The following is a 19,099-nucleotide window of genomic DNA, read 5'->3' as shown; positions in this document are numbered from 1 at the left end:
CCGCTACAAAAGTCTTCTTCTTATTAGCATAAGAAACAAACTATCAATTTAATGGTATTGGTATTTTCTGCTACAATAACCAAAATCCAAACCCCTGGTTGAAGCTGAGTTGAATAATTGAATGAAACCATGACTCTAGACTAATTGATTAAACCCTGAGCATAATTAAAACCCTAAAAATCAAACTTAAAAATCCACAATTCAAGCTCAATCGAATCTAAAAACTTAAAGCACAACTGAAAACCCTAACTACACCATCACTACCACCGTTAATGGACGCTTAAAATCAAACCTGTAAAATCCCTGAATGTTCGTATACATGAAAGAACAAATGAAATCCAAAAATTTGACCAAGTTCAATTGTGTGCAAACCTGTTCTAGGAAGATGAAATCCAAAATTTTGACCTCATAATTTTATTCTTTGGAAAACATGGTAGGTGATGATGATGATTTTGGTATCTAAAATTCGATTGGATTTTAAATATCGATTTCATTTGAGTAAAAATATTAGAAATCGAGGAAGAAAAAAGAGATTTCAATGGAGAATAAAGGAATCAAAGCAGAAAAGATCGAATATGAAATGTTTTTTTCTTTTGTTATGAGAGTGAAAAGACGGAGAATAGATATTTGTTATATTTTCCCCTAGAGCCAGTTTCAGTGTTGATAGAAAACGCTGGGGGTATTCTAAGTGCCCTTGAGTTTGTAATTATTTATGCTTGCTTCTTTGGTATTTAAAATACAGAGGGACAAGTTGGTCATTTCATCGTTGAACCAAAATCCTTTGGTTACACTTAACAAATCATTTTCGCTTATAGATTTTATCTCCATTATTTTCTCTTAAATTTTTTTATCCTCGTTTAATTGGGGGCCCAAAAAAACAATTAGAGGTCGGACCAATTTATACCCACACCAAATATTAAGGAGGAGTCCAAAAAACAGTGAAAATACCATTCTACCCTTTTCTAATTACTAATCTAAAAATCCTATTAACCCTTAACCCTAGGCCCCCAATTTCATTTTATCTCTAAACAAAAATTAGTCTCTTCTTTTCCTCCCCTCCTTCTCTCTATTCACTCCATCTCCATTAATGACCCAGAGGAAGAAATCAAAAGAGGCGGAATCGGACCAAGGTATGGCTCCAATCAGAAGGTATGTGAATTAAAACTCCCTAATCTATCTTGGGTTTGCGTTTAATTTGATATGTTGATTGAAAATTTTGGTTTTTAACTGCAAAATTGCAGTTACAGATCTAGGGTTGTCATAGTCGAAGTCTTTATTCCCTAACGATTTTTCATCTGCATGCTGATATATTATGAAAAATCGTTAATGTTTATGCTGAGGAAGATAACGACCCTAGGTTAGAGAGGAGGATGTTTAAAGTACCCCGATGACGATTCTTGTTGACGACCTATTTTATTGTTAAACGACTCTATAATATACAAAACTACCTCTCTGTCCAAAATAATGAAAGGGTCGTTAGTTTTAATATATAAACCATTAACGATTCCTTATGACGACCCATTTTTAGAACCTAACGACTCTGCATTAAAAATAACTTGTTTACTGTCCAAATAATTAGAGGGTCGTTATCGAAAAGAAGTAGAGTCGTCATTATGTATTTGAGAATTGTCATGGTCTAATTTGGAGTCGTCATTTATGTTGAAGGATCGTTTGTGATGATGATGATGATGATGATGATGGCCATGCTGGTAACGGTGGTTCTGGTCGAGGTTATGGTGGTGGTGGTAAGGAGGATTTGGAGATTAAGGAGGAGGAGGATGAACACAATGATGATGAGGAGGAGGAGGATGATGGAAATGGTGGTGGTAGTGGTGATAAGGATGATGATGCTGGTGATAAGGAGGATGAAGAGGATGATTCTACCATTCTTAAGCTTGTGGTGAGTATTTATTTTTGTAATTGTCATCGTCGTCTACATACAAATATAAGTTTGTTAATGTGAATTTGTATTTGGATGCAAATAGAGGGAACGAATGAATCTTTTTACCAAGGAACTGTGTTGCTCGGCTGACAAAGGGGAAGTGTTCGATCCTGACAAACAACGTCGGTACGCTGATTACTTCGGACACGTTGAAAATACCAATGCAAATAAAATATTTGTTGATCTGGCTAAGGAAGGTAAGAGGACCAGGAAATCACGTAGCCAACTAGGAGAAGAACGTGCTGAACAGGGACAAGGTAGCCATCATGATGAACAAGGCAGTAGAGAAGATGGTGGTTCCCCAGGTGGCAGTGCAACTCAGGGTCCTTCTAATAGAATCCGGAAAGTTAGCCGATCAGGGAGGTAAAAGGGGTTGAGGTGGTGGTCTTGAGTGAGGAGATGTTACTGTCGATATCAATTTATGTTTATGTTACTTTCGACTTGAACTTATGCTTATTAACTTTTCTTAGATGCAACTATTTTGTGTATTAGATGCTAGGGGTTTGGTTTGGATGGTTTTTTGAAACTATTTTGCTTTTGTTGAAACTATTTTGCTTTCTTAAGATTTTAGAACGTTGTTTAAAAGTTATTTGTTTAAATGTTGGCTAGAATGAATAAGTACTCTGAAGCTGATAAATTATATTATGTGGAATCTTAAGGGTCGTCAACTATATATTTAGCAGAATAACGACCCTAAAGCTGATAAGTTGGAATATTCCATCGTACTCATAGAGTCGTTAACCCAATATTTATAACGTTGACGACTCTAAGCTATCTATGAAATGGTTTGTTAGTGTCGTTATTTTATATGATTACACGAATGACGACCCTAAGAGTTACATTTACATAGAGTTTTATGTTTTAGAGTCGTCATGGTATAAACAAGACAGGGTAACGACGACGTTAAGTGACTTAGCTAGCTGGAGTCATCAATGTTTATCACACCACCATGACGATTTTTCATAAGCTGGAAAAGTTGCAGGTTTGCGTCGTCATTGGTGGTTTTAATAAAATAACGACTCTACAGAGTCGTTTGGGTATACAATCCCCACTATGACGACCCTTACACTGAGTTGTTCCATAGTGTGGATGATTCGACCACTTGGAGCTACAAACAAACAAATTGAAGAGTATAAGATGTTTACCTAAAAAAATTGAGGTTCGGGTTCTCATTTTGAGGGTTCGTTCCTTCATTTTGAGCAATTGGATCTTCATTTGCACCATTATTCAAGGTTTCCTCTATCAACATCTCCTCATCATATATCCCGTAGGAGAATATAAGATAATCTTACCATCAACACAATCATGTTTGTTATTTGAACCTTCATCAACATCATTTCCTTCACTTGAATCACTCATTTCTAAAAACCCAAAGTTTCCCCCCCAAAACTCCTCTTCTTCTTTACAACTTTTTTTTTCCCAAGGTTTTCCCTATTTCCCATCCTCACTTTTCCTGTTTCCCATTCACATAAAATCCCATCCCCAATAATCCTAAGTACCATCCACATATACTTTTGTATTTCCTAAATACCATCTGTTTGACATTTTATATACACCCAAATAATGAAACTATCAACAACATAAAAGGAAAAAAATAAAAAAATAAAAAAGGCTTCTTCTTCATCTTTACAACCGACCACTTCTTCTTCTGCTTCGTCTCCACGAAACAATAGTTTTGATATAGATTATCGGCACTCCCATCACAGGACACGTTTTTACACCTTCAATCACGAAAAACAATGCTACCACTATTATACTATATTAGCTTAAAATCCGGGTTGTTTTTTTTGGTACTCAGGTTTTGTCCAATTTTTGAGTTTGGTCTAACATTTGTCCATCTTGGTGTTTGGTACCTGGAAAAAACGTTGACCGTAGTTGACTTCGTTAGAGTTTGACGTCCGTTTGATAATTATTATAAAAATCAGATAAAATCTAATTAATACTCTAGTTTACTGTTTTACCCCTTTACTTTACCAAAAAAGTCTTTCCAACTCACACATTCATTTTCTACATCACTTCTTCCGCCTCGACACAACTCTGCATAACCTGATAAGGCATTCTTCTACGGCAATCTCGATTCACAGCACAATTAGAAATTCTCCCCCTCTCTCTTCTACTGTCATCTCGATTCTTTAGAGTTTACTTTATTTTTTTCACAGATGAATTGGATTTAGTTTTGGTACAATTTGTATCTAATTAGTTAGGGTTTTGATTTTTAAAAAATTGAGTTTTCAAATAAAAAGATACATTAGGGTTTCGATTTATCTTTGGGTTTTAATTTTTGGTTGATGGCCGAATCAACCCAATAGGGGTTTCAGTAAGGGTTTCAATGAGCGATTTTATAAAATAGTAAGAAATCAAAAATATTGTTGCAGGGACATAGATGTTGTTGAAGAATTAGATAGATTTGAAGACTTCTCTGTTACAATTGGTAATACCCAAATTGAATGATTTTTAACAGTGGGTTTGACTTGAATTTGAAATCAGCAGTCAATGATCGGAAGTGGCTGGATTCGATGAGCTTCAGGGTGATGTTAACGATATTGAAATCAAGGGGATAAAAGCACAGTATGGTGGTCGATGTTGAAGTAGGTAGATGGGATTTGCAAGATGGAGTCACTGCTAGGGTTTTGTTGTTAGCTGAGAAATTACGAGAAAGAAATCGAAAAAGTGATTGTTTATGTGTAGGTGTTTATCGAGGGTTTTAGAAGTGAGTTGTCATTGGAATAAGGATGAGAAGATATCGATGGGTAAGAGAAGGGAGCGGTTGAATGTTGTTGTTGTATATGGTGTTGGTTGTTGCAGAAGATAGAAACCATCAAGATTTTTGGTTATTGCCGTTGGGGTTTATTGGTGGCATAATGTTACTGGAATCGATCAGCGAATTAATAGTTTTCCGAGAATGATGGATGAGGTGCAATTGAATCGAAGAGGATTAGGCTTTGCAGCTGTTGCAGAAGAAGAGGGTCGAGTTGGCTATGGAGGCAGAGGAAGAAGAATTAGGTATTAGGTAAGTAGGTCTCTTTCATCTGAGCCGTATACTAAGTATTTTTCTTTTCAGTCGTTGGATCTGAGACCAACTTCAGGGATACACTTGTAAATTCAGTAATTTATAATATGTTTATCTTATAAAATTAATAAAAGTCTGATTTGAAACAGTCAACTACGATCAACGATTTTTCCAAGTACCAAACGCCAATCTGGACAAATGTTAGACCAAACTCAAAGTTGGACAAAACTTGAGTACCAAAAACAAAATAATCCTTAAAATCCTCTATCAGTCCACTATATTAGGGTTTATCAAATAAAATAACAATACACTGTCAATTAATGGTGTATGTTAATTAATTTCACTACATTTGAACATTATCGAGGGGATACGTGATCAATCTTTGGCGGGATAATCGTGGAGGATTGGGATTATTCAATGAAAAACAAAGATTGGCAAACTACAAACGAATATCACGATTAATGGCGTGAGTTGTGAACATATTTGGACGCAAAATCATATTTCCTTCTAGTTTTTGTTTTGTATCTAAAAGATGGTAAGAAATGCTAAAGCAAAATCCCCAAACGTGGTAAACACGTACTAAACCTAATTGTAATTTTCTTTTTATGATCCATTGGAATCTAATTTAGGGTTTCTAACTTGATAATGGGTTTTGTTTAATGAAAAGGAGATTTTGACGAAGAAGAAGGCAAATAAATATGGTAATAGTCATAGTCAAAACCAATTTGACTTTTGTACGTGGTACATAGGAAAATTTAGAATTGAAAAGTAAATTTGGTTTTAAAAATCGCGAAGGGATAGGAAAGAGGAAAAATGGGGATGGGAAATAGGGATAACCTTTCCCAAAATTTAATTCTTAAATTTGATTTTAACCTAACCAACTAATTAACTTAACTAATTATCAACATTAATCACTTAGGGGTAGTTTTGCCATTAATTTTTTTGATAAGGGGTAACCGAATTTAGGTTTGGGTGACCTTTTTTGTCCTGTAATGTGAGGCCCCTAATTGTTTTTTGGGGCCCCCAATTAAACTAGGTTTTTTTTATCTTTAAACAACATTTATCTAAATCAAGAAAAAAGAAATTGGAAAAGAAAAAATTGAAATTCACGATGTGCACGAAAACTGAGTTTCGGTGTAGTTAAGCTAAGCGATGTACTCCGTCGTACGCATTTCGCCTTGCTTCAACTAAGCTATAGCTAAGGAAAATGCAAAACCATTGTGCTTGGCCTTGAAGAACTTCATTTTTTAGGTTTTAATAACTAAGATTATATGTGAAACGTTTTAATCTCTCTTTTTTTAAGAAAGATTAATAACATTCCCACTTTTTAATGTGTGGAAAACCCTATCTATACAATTTAATGTGTGGAAAACCCTATCTATACAACTAAACTGGGGCAGATGGAGTAATATTTTTCTGAAGCTTTGTATTTCGAATTTTGAAATTATGTATATGTATGAAACATATCGTGATGAGTGACTAGCTGAGCACACTACCTCTAAATCTAGAGATAAGAGTGATTGTTGTCAACTAGGATCATAAGAAAGATGTATAAATCAAAGAAGCTATACAACAAGTGGGTTATCAAAAACTGCGATGACTGTGACCTAGGCTCCAAAACGGAGAAAGACTGGCACCTCTTATTATATAACTGAATAGCCTAATTCATGAACTTCCGGCAGTTTGCCGCTTTGCAGTAGCAGGGAACTTTAAAGTCATCAGACTCGTCAGTATCAAACATATAGTCATACCTGCCAGAAACAAAGCAGAAATTAGATACTAGTACAAACAGAATGTGATTAGAGAGGAGAAGTTGGGGTTAGGAGGTAATACGTTAGCTCGTCACCAACAGACAAATTCATCTTGGCAATGAGTACAATCCGGTTTTCTTCACCACCTACACTCATGATTCTTGCGTAGCAATTTGGCATGCACTGCAACCAACAGAAATAACCAGTTAGATTCCTCACCTGCACATGTATGGCTAACCCAATTTCATGAAAAGGTTCGGATGATCAGGCACATCTAACTCTATTTACATGAATACCCAAAGTGGAAAAAATAATATATACAGATAAAGAGATTAACGGAACTTGCAGCAAGACTACAAATATGCATAAAAATTACTGAAATGAAGGCTGTGTAGTACTTCAACGATGATTTCTTACCGAGTGATTTATTAAGCGTGCCATATTCCCTTTATAGGTGGCATCAACTACTACCTCTTCACTTATCTTAAACAACTGCACATAGCGATATCCGAGGTGTGCTTCTAAACAAATACAGAAATTACAAGCCAATGAACAAGAACTCTCTAAACATTTTATGTTAGAATTAGAATCAAAGTGGTCACCTACTTTACAACCGAATTAACACATGCCAAACAGTATGCCCACAAAAAGGTAAAAGATTGGGGTAAGTCATAATTTGGCTTATAGTAAAAGATTGCTAAATATTACCCGATACACTGAAAAATACAAAGAGTAGAAGAGTTAAGACATGTCTCACATAGCAGTCTTTGCCTTCCTTCTTGTAGCGGACCTCCCTTAGATCTGCAACTTTTCCTCTGACTTGTTCACCACGATATTCAAGAACCTGAAGATAATGACGGTGATGGTACCACATGAAATTGTTGATTGCATTTAAATTCTGATTAACGGGATAATCACTGTGTGTGTATAACCATACAGCTGAGTTTTAACTATAAGCCTATAAGGTATAAAGTATAAACCATGTGATGCTGTAAAGAAGTTTCTTTTCACTAAAATTGCATATTTTCTAATAAAACAGTTCTTCTAATTGCCAGCACAAAAGTAACGGCCTTTTACTAACGTTTTTCCGTTAATTCTTACTCACAAAGCCAACAGACAATCATTCAGGTAGAACAGGTCAACATGTCATACTCTATATTGCATAAGAAAGAGGTTCTCTGGCTATCATTCATCAGCATTTAAGAGTGGTCTTGGATGGCTTTCAACAACTCAACTCTCCATAGAAACTGAAGGAGATATTCCAGAACAACATTAAATTTTGAAAGGGTACCATTTCTCCTTCGTGAATTTCTTTGCGTGCAAAGAGTCCCCATCCATGTACGCCAGATCTCCCAAAGCAAACCCTCTCCTTTTCAGTTTTCTGTGACCGTCGAGAAACACCATATTAGATGAGAGTCTAAAATTTATCGAGCATGCAAAAGTAACTGAACCGTAAATGGAAAACTTGCCTGCAAGTCATAAAGGCGCTCCTTGAATGTAGTAAATGATTTTAAAAGCTTTTCTTCCTGTCAAATGAGTAAGTAAGAAGCACTTCAGTCAAGAACTGACTCATATCCAGGGTACATGAAGCATAAAATTAAGGTCCCATCAAATGTAACAATACAATTATCAAAATAACAACAGCAATAATAATACCAGAAAAATACCCTGAATGTGTTTAAGCATTCGATCATGGGCAATGGATGATGGTGAAGCCCCATTACTATGTGGGGTATCGCTCCATCTCCCATACTTCTCTGCGAATCAGAACGGAAAAAGTGAAAAAGAAATACATTATCAAGCAAACTATGAAACACTGAAGAATTCAGGCTTTATTTCGATTCATCTTTCATCCTTTGACACGGGAAGATGGAAACCACAGGGACAAATGAGAACTATCAACTACGTGATGATAAAAGGTTGCGTCCCTTAAATAGAACGACTATGTTTTGCTATTCGCAACCATGAGAGCAAAAAACACCCGGGTATAAAAGTTATTCTCCCACAAAAATGTTAAATGGCTAAAGTTACTTGCAGCATTTATGCGAAATGAACTCTTTATAAAAGACATGTGGTGCGAATATAAATACCCTTTTGTGCTGTTGTTTATAGATACGGCATCTCGCCGCAGACAACGAGTTATAATGATCACTTTCTATATGTAAATCCTCAGAAAGTACGGTTCTGCTAGATGAAGTAAGTCTTGCACCAGTTCGATTCTTATCTTGGAGCATTCCTTTTGTAGATATAATCCCTGCGGAATTCTTTACAGCTAAAACATTATCTGGGTTTGGGGTTCTGCACAAGAAACAAAAAAATGAAAATAAGGGCAACCCAGATTGAAATAAAAGGCTGGAATTTGTTGCATAGAGTTACCGAATACAATGAATCAAGATTGCTCTTGATCTGATGTTCATTTGTAAAGCTCTAAGACAGATGACAAAATAACCAAACTTATAAGTCCAACCTCGGACATCTTTAGAGATAAAATCCAACCGATTTGATGGTTGCATATCTTGACTTCTAGTTAAACCTCTATAATTAATAGCTTTGGGACCGGCAAAATTATAAACTTAGCAAGACATTGAAATTTCTATAAATTAATAAGAGAACATAAAAAATCTAACCTAACGGTTGAACACTTGAACTATAGTTACTTTAATAATAGATGTCAAATGCTTCCTAAAACGAAAATAACACAACTCATGAGATGTTATTTAACGTGGTAATAATCTAGAGCATCATGGGAAATGTGCAAAATGATGAAGTTGAACATGAAAATGTCAAGGAATTGCCTTTACAAAAAAAAAAAAAAAAAAAAAAAAAAAGCAATGAAGTTCAATCATGTTGAGAAAGAAAAGATTCACAATTAAGTCATTTTTCATCACTTTCAAGAAGCAACATTCACAATTAAGTCATTTTTCATGAAAACGCTTAGACTTTTTCAAATAAGACTTTTGAGAAAGACTAATAGTGCCTGTTTTAGACTTGTCATTTAAACCAAAACGCTTCAATACCTTTTTCAAATAAGACTTTTGAGAAAGACTAATAGTGCCTGATTTCCTATCTCTCTCAATTTCCATGCCCAAAATTTTCCTTGCTTCACCGAGATCTTTCATCTCAAATTCACTACTCAACTGATTTTTCAATCGTTAAATCTCCACCTCATTTTTAGACGCAATAAGCATGGCATCTACGTATAAAAGTAGGTAGATAAAGGATTCATCTTTGAGCTTTTTGAAGTACACACAAGAGTCATAGTTGCTGCTTGTGTACTTTTGTGTCTTCATAAACTTATCAAATCGTTTGTACCACTGCCTTGGAGACTGCTTCAAGCCATACAACGATCTCTTCAAGTTACATACCCAATCTTCTTTACCCGCTACTTCAAAACCCTCAGGTTGCTTCATATAAATAGTCTCCTCCAAGTCACCATGTAAGACAGTAGCTTTCACATCAAGTTGTACAAGCTCGAGATCAAACTGCGCCACCAAAGCAAGTAAAATTCTAATGGAAGTATGCTTTACCACTGGAGAAAACACTTCATTATAGTCAATCCATTCCCTTTGCGCGTAGCCCTTAGCTACCAACCTTTCTTTGTATCTAACGTTGCTTGTAGTTGGAGATCCTTCCCTCTTTGTATATACCCATTTGTATCCAATTGCCTTTTCTCCTTTAAGGAGCTCCACCAGCTCCCAAGTTCCATTCTTGTCAAGAGAATCCATCTCTCCACTCATGGCTTTCTCCCACTCCACCTTTTCAACTGTCTTGACGGCTTGTTTATAAGTGGAAGGAATTTCTTCTTCTACAATCGGTAATACATATGCAACTATATCCGCAAATCGTTCTGGTTGGCGAGTATTTCTTTTTTCTTTCCTATGAGCAATACTATCATAATATGTAGCTTCTTCTGGTATTTCAGGTTGCGTTTCTTCTACTTGTACCTCTTGTTCTGGTTCTTGGGTTGAACCATCAGTTGTTCTCAATTCTAAGTCTTCATCAGAACCTTCATCTTCCAAATTCCCGTCTATGTGGACAGACTTCGTTGGTTTTTCATTTAGTTCAAACACCGCTATTTGCTAACTTTCTACTTCTATTTCAGATGATACATTCTTCCACATTGCAGTCTCATTAAAGGTAACACCCCTACTTATCACTATCTTCTTCGACTCGGGACACCATAACTTGTATCCTTTTACTCCTGATTGGAAACCTACGAAAATAGCTTTCTTGGCTCTAGGATCAAGTTTTCCTTCCCCCACATGGTAATAAGCGGGACAACCAAATACATGGAACATATCATAATCTGAAACTGGTTTACCATACCATACTCTCATCGGTGTTTTACCTAATAATACCGCTATTGGCAACCGATTCACTAGGTGACACGCATATTCCACAGCTGCAACCCAAAACTGTTTGCCTAATCCAGCATTAGACAACATACATCATACTTTCTCCAGTAACGTACGATTCATGCGCTCCGCCACCCCGTTCTGTTGTGGAGTCTCCCTTACTGTGAAATGACGCTCAATGCCTTCATCTTCACAGATTCGCAGGAACGGATCAGACTTGTACTCACCGCCATTGTCTGATCTAAAAGCCTTCACTTTCCTGCCGGTCTTCATCTCGACCTTCTTCTTCCACTTCAAAAATATTCCCAAAACTTCATCCTTTCTATTCATGGCGTACACCCATACTCTTCTGGTGAAGTCATCTATAAAGGAGACAAAACATCTTCTACCTCTCAAGGATGCAGTCCTTGAAGGTCCCCATACATCTGTGTGAACATTGTCTAGAATTCCCTTGGTGGTACTTTTACCGGTCATAAATTTCGTTCTAGTTCTCTTCCCCTTCACACAATGTTCACAAAATCCCAACTTGCTGCATAATTTTGTGCCTTTCAACAAGCCTTGCGAAATCAGGTGTTTCAAAGACTTTTCTCCGCTATGCCCTAAACGCATATGCCATAGTTTGGTAGTGTCCGACTCAACACTATCCGATACTGCTGCAATTTCCTTCACTCACACTTGTGTTTCCTTGCAGAAAATACAAGTTTCCATGTTTCAAACCTTTCATAACAACTAGCCCATTAGAATAGACCTTCAAAACTCCACCTTTCAATGTCATCTCAAATCCTCGGGAGTCTAGTTCACCTACTGAGATCAGATTTTTCTTCAATTCTGGTACATAACGAACATCTTCAAGTTCTTGAACAACGCCATCATTCATCTTCAAACGAATCTTCTCAATCCCTTCAACTTTACAGGTATTATTGTTACCCATAAACACCCTTGGTCCATCAAACTTTTCAAACTTAACGAACCAGTCCTTCCTAGGGCACATATGGTAGGAAGCTGCGCAATCCATAATCCACTCAGTTGTATCTGCAACTAATGCGGAATCATGAACAGTCATCGAGAACTTGTCATATTCATCATCTTCAATAGCACCAGACTTGATTTCAGCAACGTTTGCGTCTAAATTCTTCTTCTTGTCCTTGTTCTTTGCTTTAGGACAATCCTTCTTCCAATGTCCAGTCTGATGACAAAAGGAGCATTCATCATATGCTGGGATCTTTGATTTGGACTTCGGTTTGAACCTTGATTTACTTGAATTCTTCTTGTCAGACTTCCCTCTGACTGTCAAGGCCTCACTAGTCGATTCCCTGTTCAAATCTCTATCCCTTTGCCTAATATCGTAACTTATAAGTGCAGCAGTCACATCATCAAACTTGAATGTTTTATCCTCTATCTTATTCGGTAAACTATCAATGAAAGTTTCATACGAATCAGGTAGAGATGCCAAAAAACAGCAAGTTTTGGTTTCATCTTCGAGTTTCACTTCAATATTAAGTGCATCAGCAATTAATCTATTGTACTCAGCGAGGTGTTCAACCATAGAGGTACCTGGTTTTTTGTTGAATCTAAAAAGTCTTCTCTGCATCATGATTCGGTTTGAAACACTTTTCACTACATACTTATCTTCCAGATTCTTCCATAACTTGAAAGCTACATTCTCACTCATCACATCCTACTTTATCTCTTTTGTAAGGCACAAACGGATTGTGCTACAAGCCCGACGATTCATCTTTGTCCATTCATTGTCCGTCATCTCTGGTGCAGCAGGTTTTGCTTTTAATAGAGCATCCTCTATGTCTTGCTGACTCAAAGCATCACGAACTTCACATTGCCACATGGTAAAATTGTTCTTACCATCAAATTTTTCTACTTCAAACTTTGCGTTCGACATCGACTTAGACATCTTCACCTTCAAATTCTGTTTCTGACTTCAAACAAGCTAATTCTAGATGAAACCCTAGAACTGGCTCTGATACCAGATTGTTGTGCTAAGATTAGCTACTTCCTAGACACCCCAAGATCTTTCACACAGAAAACAAAAAACTATTGCGGAATTAAACAAGAACACAAAGAATTATAGTGGTTCGGCAATGTGCCTACTCCGCTGCAGCAATAAACTTCTTATTGAAACTTAGAGAATAGACTTCTTCACACACCTCTACAATTCAGACTGAGATACAATAACCAAAGGGTTACACTCTTATTTATAAGCCTAGGAATAATCTAGAATTGACTAGAAATAGAAGTCCTAAATAGAGAACTATTTCTTAATGTAACTTAGAAAACAGATTCCTAAAATACTTGAGGAGGTGCGAAACTGATTTAGGAAAATCAGTTTGGTCTTTCCTAAAACAGGGTGTTTCCTAAATCAAGCCACTAACTAACATATACATGAGATGTTTGAAAATAGATAATTTGTACCTGTGGAAAGCACAATATGAGACCATCTTCGTAATTTGTCTCCCGTTTTTCTCCGAGCAGTGGAACTGCAAATCATCAAGTGTTAAAGAAATAAAATGAATAAACTCAAAAGAAATTGCATACGTCATTTTGTGGGGGGTTTGGGGGTGGGGGATGAAGTTTTCAAAAGTTTTTGTAGTTCATTGCCATCATTAGAGTTGCAACTTGTCCCATGTGTACTCATTCTATGTAGAGATTATTGAAATTGTGCACAACCATGTATACTTATTCTATGTAGGGGGGAAAACTGTTGCTTATTCCCATTTGTAATGTTCGTTGCTTTGCTTGATTATTAGCCCTTGTATTCAGTTACTTAATGAAGTAATATTCTCGAGATGAGCCAAATTGGATTGCTTAAGCCTTCAAGGATAAGTTGTTATAGTGTTGTCTTAGTGGATAACAGGTATTGAAAAACATCTTATGCGGCTAGTCTGAAACCAAAAGGATTCTTTACCAAAAAAGTTGACCGATGATAAATCAACTAGGTTTACCTCTACAAATACAAAAGAGAATGAGTAGATTACCTCCATTTGATACCCCGCTCGTGATGCACACATCGCATGATAACAAGTAGAACACTTGAAACACTGTTGACACGAACCATGTGCTTGATTACAGATCACACAAACCTAAAACGACCATGTCAAAGAACAAACGTCACAAGATAAACTTCAGGCTAGTTTCAGAAATTTGTCTACAGATAATGACTACTTTTCCCACCAGATATGCACTTCCAGGTATATTGCATATCTTATTGCAAAAATATGTGGAAACAGTTGCCACCACCAATCACATCATACGTTCTGTGTCGGTAAACAGGCTCAACGAAAGAGTAAAGAACTTTGTCGCCGAATTTGCGTTGAACGTGTAAACAGTTTAGTGTTTACCTTCCCAAAGGAACTTGATGGAATGCTGAAGATTCCAACAGCTGGCTCCATTGTCTCATCACTTGAGAAAGATACTTCAGGTTGGAACCAAGCACAAGTAACATGAACCCACAATGGATTCACCTCACATGGCTTCAAAGCACCACCTGAGCAAGAACATCCAGAAACAATTAAAACAGAGAAACAAGAAATGGAAAAAGAAACTTATCGAAGATGAATGATTAATGTAATTATTGATAGTACATCATATATATACTAAGAAATTTGCATGACCATTAGAAGCTGGATAATCTCTAACTGGAGTTGGGTTTTTTTACTCGCTCAGAATGAGTGGATGAACTATATCATGGGCATCCACACTGAAGATCTACACGGTAAGAAATTCACCCATGGTTATCACAAGAAGAACCAGGAAGCATCTTCTACGATATGGAACTTCAAGCAAAACGTAAAAACATAAGAGACGCCGAAGGACATAAAATTAGATAAAAGGATATCCATAAATTAAAAAGACATGCCTTTTACAGGACAAAGACAACACTCCCTCTGGACATCAGGTGTCTCACATGCTCTGCAAACCCAGGACGTAAAATCCTGAACATGTTTTGCCCCATAGCACTCTTGATGGACTGCTATTTGACATCTGGAACAAAAACAAAAAAAAAAATCAAGCTGTATCTCAGTAACTCCACTGTCATACTTGCTAAGAAAAACATAAAATGTACCAGATTTTTCTTTCTTTTCTTGTTTCCTAAAAACGACAGATAGGTGCTATAATGAAATACCTGATGCAGATAATTATCTTATTGTCCTCCCAATCTTCAACCCCTCTACAAACAGCACATCGTTCCGTTGTCCACTTAGCAACAACTGGCTCATACTTCTCTGCCATATGAAATCACACTGCTATCAGTTTGTTTGCCGATTAGAAAGATTTTAGAAATGTCCCATTCAGCTAAAGAAGCTGGTGTATCGTCGAGACAATGATACCTTGAAAAAAATCAATCAATTTTTGTTGCTTTGGCTCCAAGGAAGGTGTCTTTGGAGTTTTTGTTGAAACAAGACCGTGTTCAAGACATTTTGAAACCTGCAGTATCTGCAGAGTTATAGAGTAAACAAAGAATAAGTTTATCACTAGCTCAGGCCTCAGGCAGATATTACTCCCTCCGTTCCTGGAAAAGAGATACTATCACTTTTTCAATTAAATAAAAACTAGATCAAAGTCAAGTACAAACCCATTGTTCTAGTGGTATTGTTGATCCTTTCACTATTATAGTAGACTTGCAATTTTTATTTTTGGAACCTGTATGCTGCTCCCACTCCCTAGGTGATTGTTGCTTCTGCGTTCCACATGAGCTACATTTACATACAACACTGAAACATAAACAGAACCAAATTAGTAAAGCAAATTCTTAGTCTGTGGTGATAAATTATTAAGAATCCAGTGTATTTTGCATGACAAAGCAATATGGGGTTCACTCCGCGACACAGCAAAGGCTGTGACCCAAGTTATCTGAAACTTCCAAGATCAAAACACTCAAATCCACTCTATGACTACATTTGGTGTTGACTGCATATATACATAACCAGGTCACATGGGTGAACTTGAAAGCAATTTAACAACCAACTTTAGTAATCCACATGTATGTGGTAGTAGCATACACATATGTTTGTTCAAATATGCAGGTGCTTGGACATGTGTGGACCTTTCAAGAATGGAAGTGTTAAACATGTCAGGGTGCAATGGTGCATGAAAAGTTTGACCTTACGCTTTCACATCAATAACCTGAAAAAGGTCTACCCAAAAGAGAAATTAAGTAAAAGGAGAGACAAAACATTGTCGCGTTAGAAGCAAAACGGCAAATGCCTCTTATTGTTCTTGTTTTGCTACTGTTACTGCAGACAACAGCTAGCCTATTGGGCAAAGCATAAAGTCCTCTGTTTTCATCTGATCTGTTTTGCAATGAAAATTGCCTCGTTATATAGAGTGTAAGAAAGATAAACGTTTAAAGAGAAAGTATATATACACTTCACGATTGTGTACCTAGTGTTTGGCTGTGAGTTTTTAAAAGATGATAAGTCAAAATTAAATCTCGTTTTGCAATCCGGGCAGTAATAGTCGGTATTCGCCAGATTCTGGACCACACAAATTTCTCAGTGTTAGTGAACCCATTCCTGGGATAGACAGCAAGAAGATGTACTATAGTGCTTTTATGTTCACACCTCGAAAAGGTCACTGGAAATGTTATCACATTCTGCATGGACCCAAACCTCACATCCATCGCAGCAAACCTGATTGGTGCAGCCCAAAAAGTTACTAAAAACCCAAAAAGCACATCGGAGATCACATACACACATACATGCATGTGAGAGAGAGAGAGAGACAGAGCATTCAAATGGTAGACTGACTCACCCAATTCCCACCATCTGAATGGTGCCAGATTCTCTTGCAAACTCCACAATATTGCTTTGATTTTAGTAACTGCACTGATAATATCATTCATTAATGATGATAGACAATCCAAATGCAAGTATGCAACTACTTAATGATCACATAAGCATAAAACTTTTCTACTTGCTCCAAATCAAAAAAGATAGACGAACCTTAGTACAATGCTTAAATAAGACCTGCCTCTTGGATATTGAACCCTTCCTTTTCTTTGTATCTTTAAATGGTAAGCTCAAGCCACATCCATCACAAGGAAGTATGTGTTTCTTCTGGCGCAAAGCCTGTTCAAAGAACGTAAAGTCTTAAAAAGACGGCATTACAGGTGATTCATTCGCATCAGCCTTTTCACTGAAGTGGAAGTTTAGACCTCGAGACAGAAAGAAGAGTAAAAGAAAGTGACTTGCCTGGTCGTGAGAATGACACTCCTGATCCTTATTTGAATCAATTGTTCGTTTGATCCCTCTAGGAAAAGACTGGAGACAAATTGATTGATCATTAGGCGTGTGCACTCCTTCCATTGACATCTCACTAAATCCGTTATCTACCAAAAAAGCCTCCTCTATAGCCATCCGAAAGTCACTAGGCTTGCTCTTGTGCAGCTGTGTCTGTCCCTGAAACCTGAACAAACAATGTTTTTGCTTAATCAAAGCTCAACATAGCAGATTTTTCAATATTTGACAGAACCTTGAATGTAGAATCCAGTAATTCCATACCTATCAACATAGTCCATGAAATGAAAGAGCATTCCATGTTTCACCCATGCGTAATCCTGTTCACCCAGAGTCATGTAGATACTATATGAGATGACAGTACAACAAATAAGAACATCCCACAACACAAAAGAATGCAAATGGATATTATTAGCAAGTTTCTTAAGTTTTACCCTTTCTTTTCTTTTTGCAGAGTATCCAAAGAACATGACACAGATAGCTCCAGCAACACAGGAGTTCAGAACACTTTCAGGAGCTTCCAACATTGGGTCAATAACAATAGCCGGCCAGGCAGGATACCTCTTCCCACATTTAGCCCAAACTAAATCACCTAAAACGAAGTCTTCAAGCCGATAAAAATCCTTACGCTTCCCAATTGAGCTCTTCTTTGATGCATTTTGAAGCTCATTGGATATTCACATCTCGGCTTTTCTTCAAATTCAGTAACTGAAGTTTTTTTATCATCAATCACCAGCTGCTCACAAACTGATGTAAGTGAACTACTGATCCTTGATCCCAAACAATCGATTTCATCCCATCCCCTTTCAATCTTTACTTCTTCAAACTTAGAAACAACCCTAGAACTTGGGTAGCTGAAACTATTCTCTTTATCCAAAATTTTGCAGCTTTTCTTATTGTATTTTCTTTTCTTATGAGTATTTAAAATCCCTACATTGATATCTGATAATTCCAAATAACTTGTACCCATATCCTCTTTCATCCAAGGATGAAGAGCAGAATCACTAAAACGTGAGGGAAGTACCTGAACACGACCACGAGAAGTTCTCACGAGGGGTGAAAAGTAAAGCTCCACACGATTTTCTATCATGTGATCATTCTGATTCTTCAATTCGCCCTCACCATGACAAAAATTTTCAGTATGCCAAGATGCTGGGATTCTGCCATTATCACCAAAGGATTGTTCAAATGCAAACGAAATTCCATCAGCAACAACATTTTCAAACAGCTGAAACTCATCATCTTCATTCACCTTCCGTTTCTTAATATAACCAGAAATACCATTATTATAAGAACAGGATACTTGTTCAGTTTTACACCTTTTCAACCTCGGTGTTTCCGACTCCGAACTCCCTTTGATATTCATTTTCTGTAATCAATAAAACTAAACCCAAAAACCTTTTTTCTCCTCTTACAATCCCAATCAACAGCAATTCAATAACCCTAATCCAAGGTCAGAAGTCGCAACCTGCAAAACATTCAGGATCTAGTCATTTTCTTCTTCTTCTTCTTTTGCAAAACCCTAATTCTAATCTCCCAAACCTTAGTTTCTACAGTTCCATTCAGCAACAAAACCCTTATAACAACTAGTTCAGAAAAGACCCAACTTTTATACGAATTTTGAAGAAAAAAATCAATAAGCTGAAGAACAAAAAAATACAGAGAATGAAATTGATGAATTTCGTGATTAAAAAAGTAAAAACCTTCGGAGAAAGAAAGAGAATGAGAATCCAAACGATCTGTGTTGTTTGGTACTGGATTAGTTCAGAGAGTAACGTAACTAAATGGTA

General features: G+C 36.7%; 2 protein-coding genes across 2 annotated transcripts; one reads left to right on the top strand and one right to left on the bottom strand.

Annotated features, from left to right (window-relative positions):
* The first annotated feature begins 1,032 nt into the window (after positions 1-1,032).
* LOC113297957 (nucleolin-like) lies at positions 1,033-2,505 on the top strand. The gene is made up of 3 exons (XM_026546571.1): positions 1,033-1,149; positions 1,666-1,900; positions 1,986-2,505. The coding sequence occupies exons 1-3, from the start codon at positions 1,088-1,090 to the stop codon at positions 2,307-2,309; spliced, it is 621 nt and encodes a 206-aa protein (XP_026402356.1). The 5' UTR covers positions 1,033-1,087; the 3' UTR covers positions 2,310-2,505.
* A 3,848-nt stretch (positions 2,506-6,353) lies between these two features.
* Positions 6,354-18,675, bottom strand: LOC113295702 (histone-lysine N-methyltransferase ATX4-like). The gene is made up of 23 exons (XM_026544029.1): positions 18,043-18,675; positions 17,744-17,986; positions 17,574-17,629; positions 17,265-17,478; positions 17,016-17,141; positions 16,825-16,893; positions 16,635-16,703; positions 16,456-16,547; positions 15,647-15,785; positions 15,402-15,507; positions 15,197-15,296; positions 14,930-15,054; positions 14,412-14,557; positions 14,049-14,153; positions 13,486-13,550; positions 8,794-9,001; positions 8,371-8,460; positions 8,173-8,229; positions 7,995-8,084; positions 7,461-7,547; positions 7,121-7,195; positions 6,786-6,886; positions 6,354-6,703 (listed from the first exon to the last, which is right to left on the bottom strand). Exons 1-23 carry the CDS (start codon positions 18,673-18,675, stop codon positions 6,613-6,615), a joined length of 3,087 nt encoding a protein of 1,028 aa, XP_026399814.1. The 3' UTR covers positions 6,354-6,612.
* Between the last annotated feature and the right edge of the window lie 424 nt (positions 18,676-19,099).

Source organism: Papaver somniferum, chromosome 7 (genome assembly GCF_003573695.1).
Source record: "Papaver somniferum cultivar HN1 chromosome 7, ASM357369v1, whole genome shotgun sequence".
NCBI classification, from domain to species: Eukaryota; Viridiplantae; Streptophyta; class Magnoliopsida; order Ranunculales; family Papaveraceae; genus Papaver; species Papaver somniferum.
This window is presented reverse-complemented; position numbering and strand designations above follow the sequence as displayed.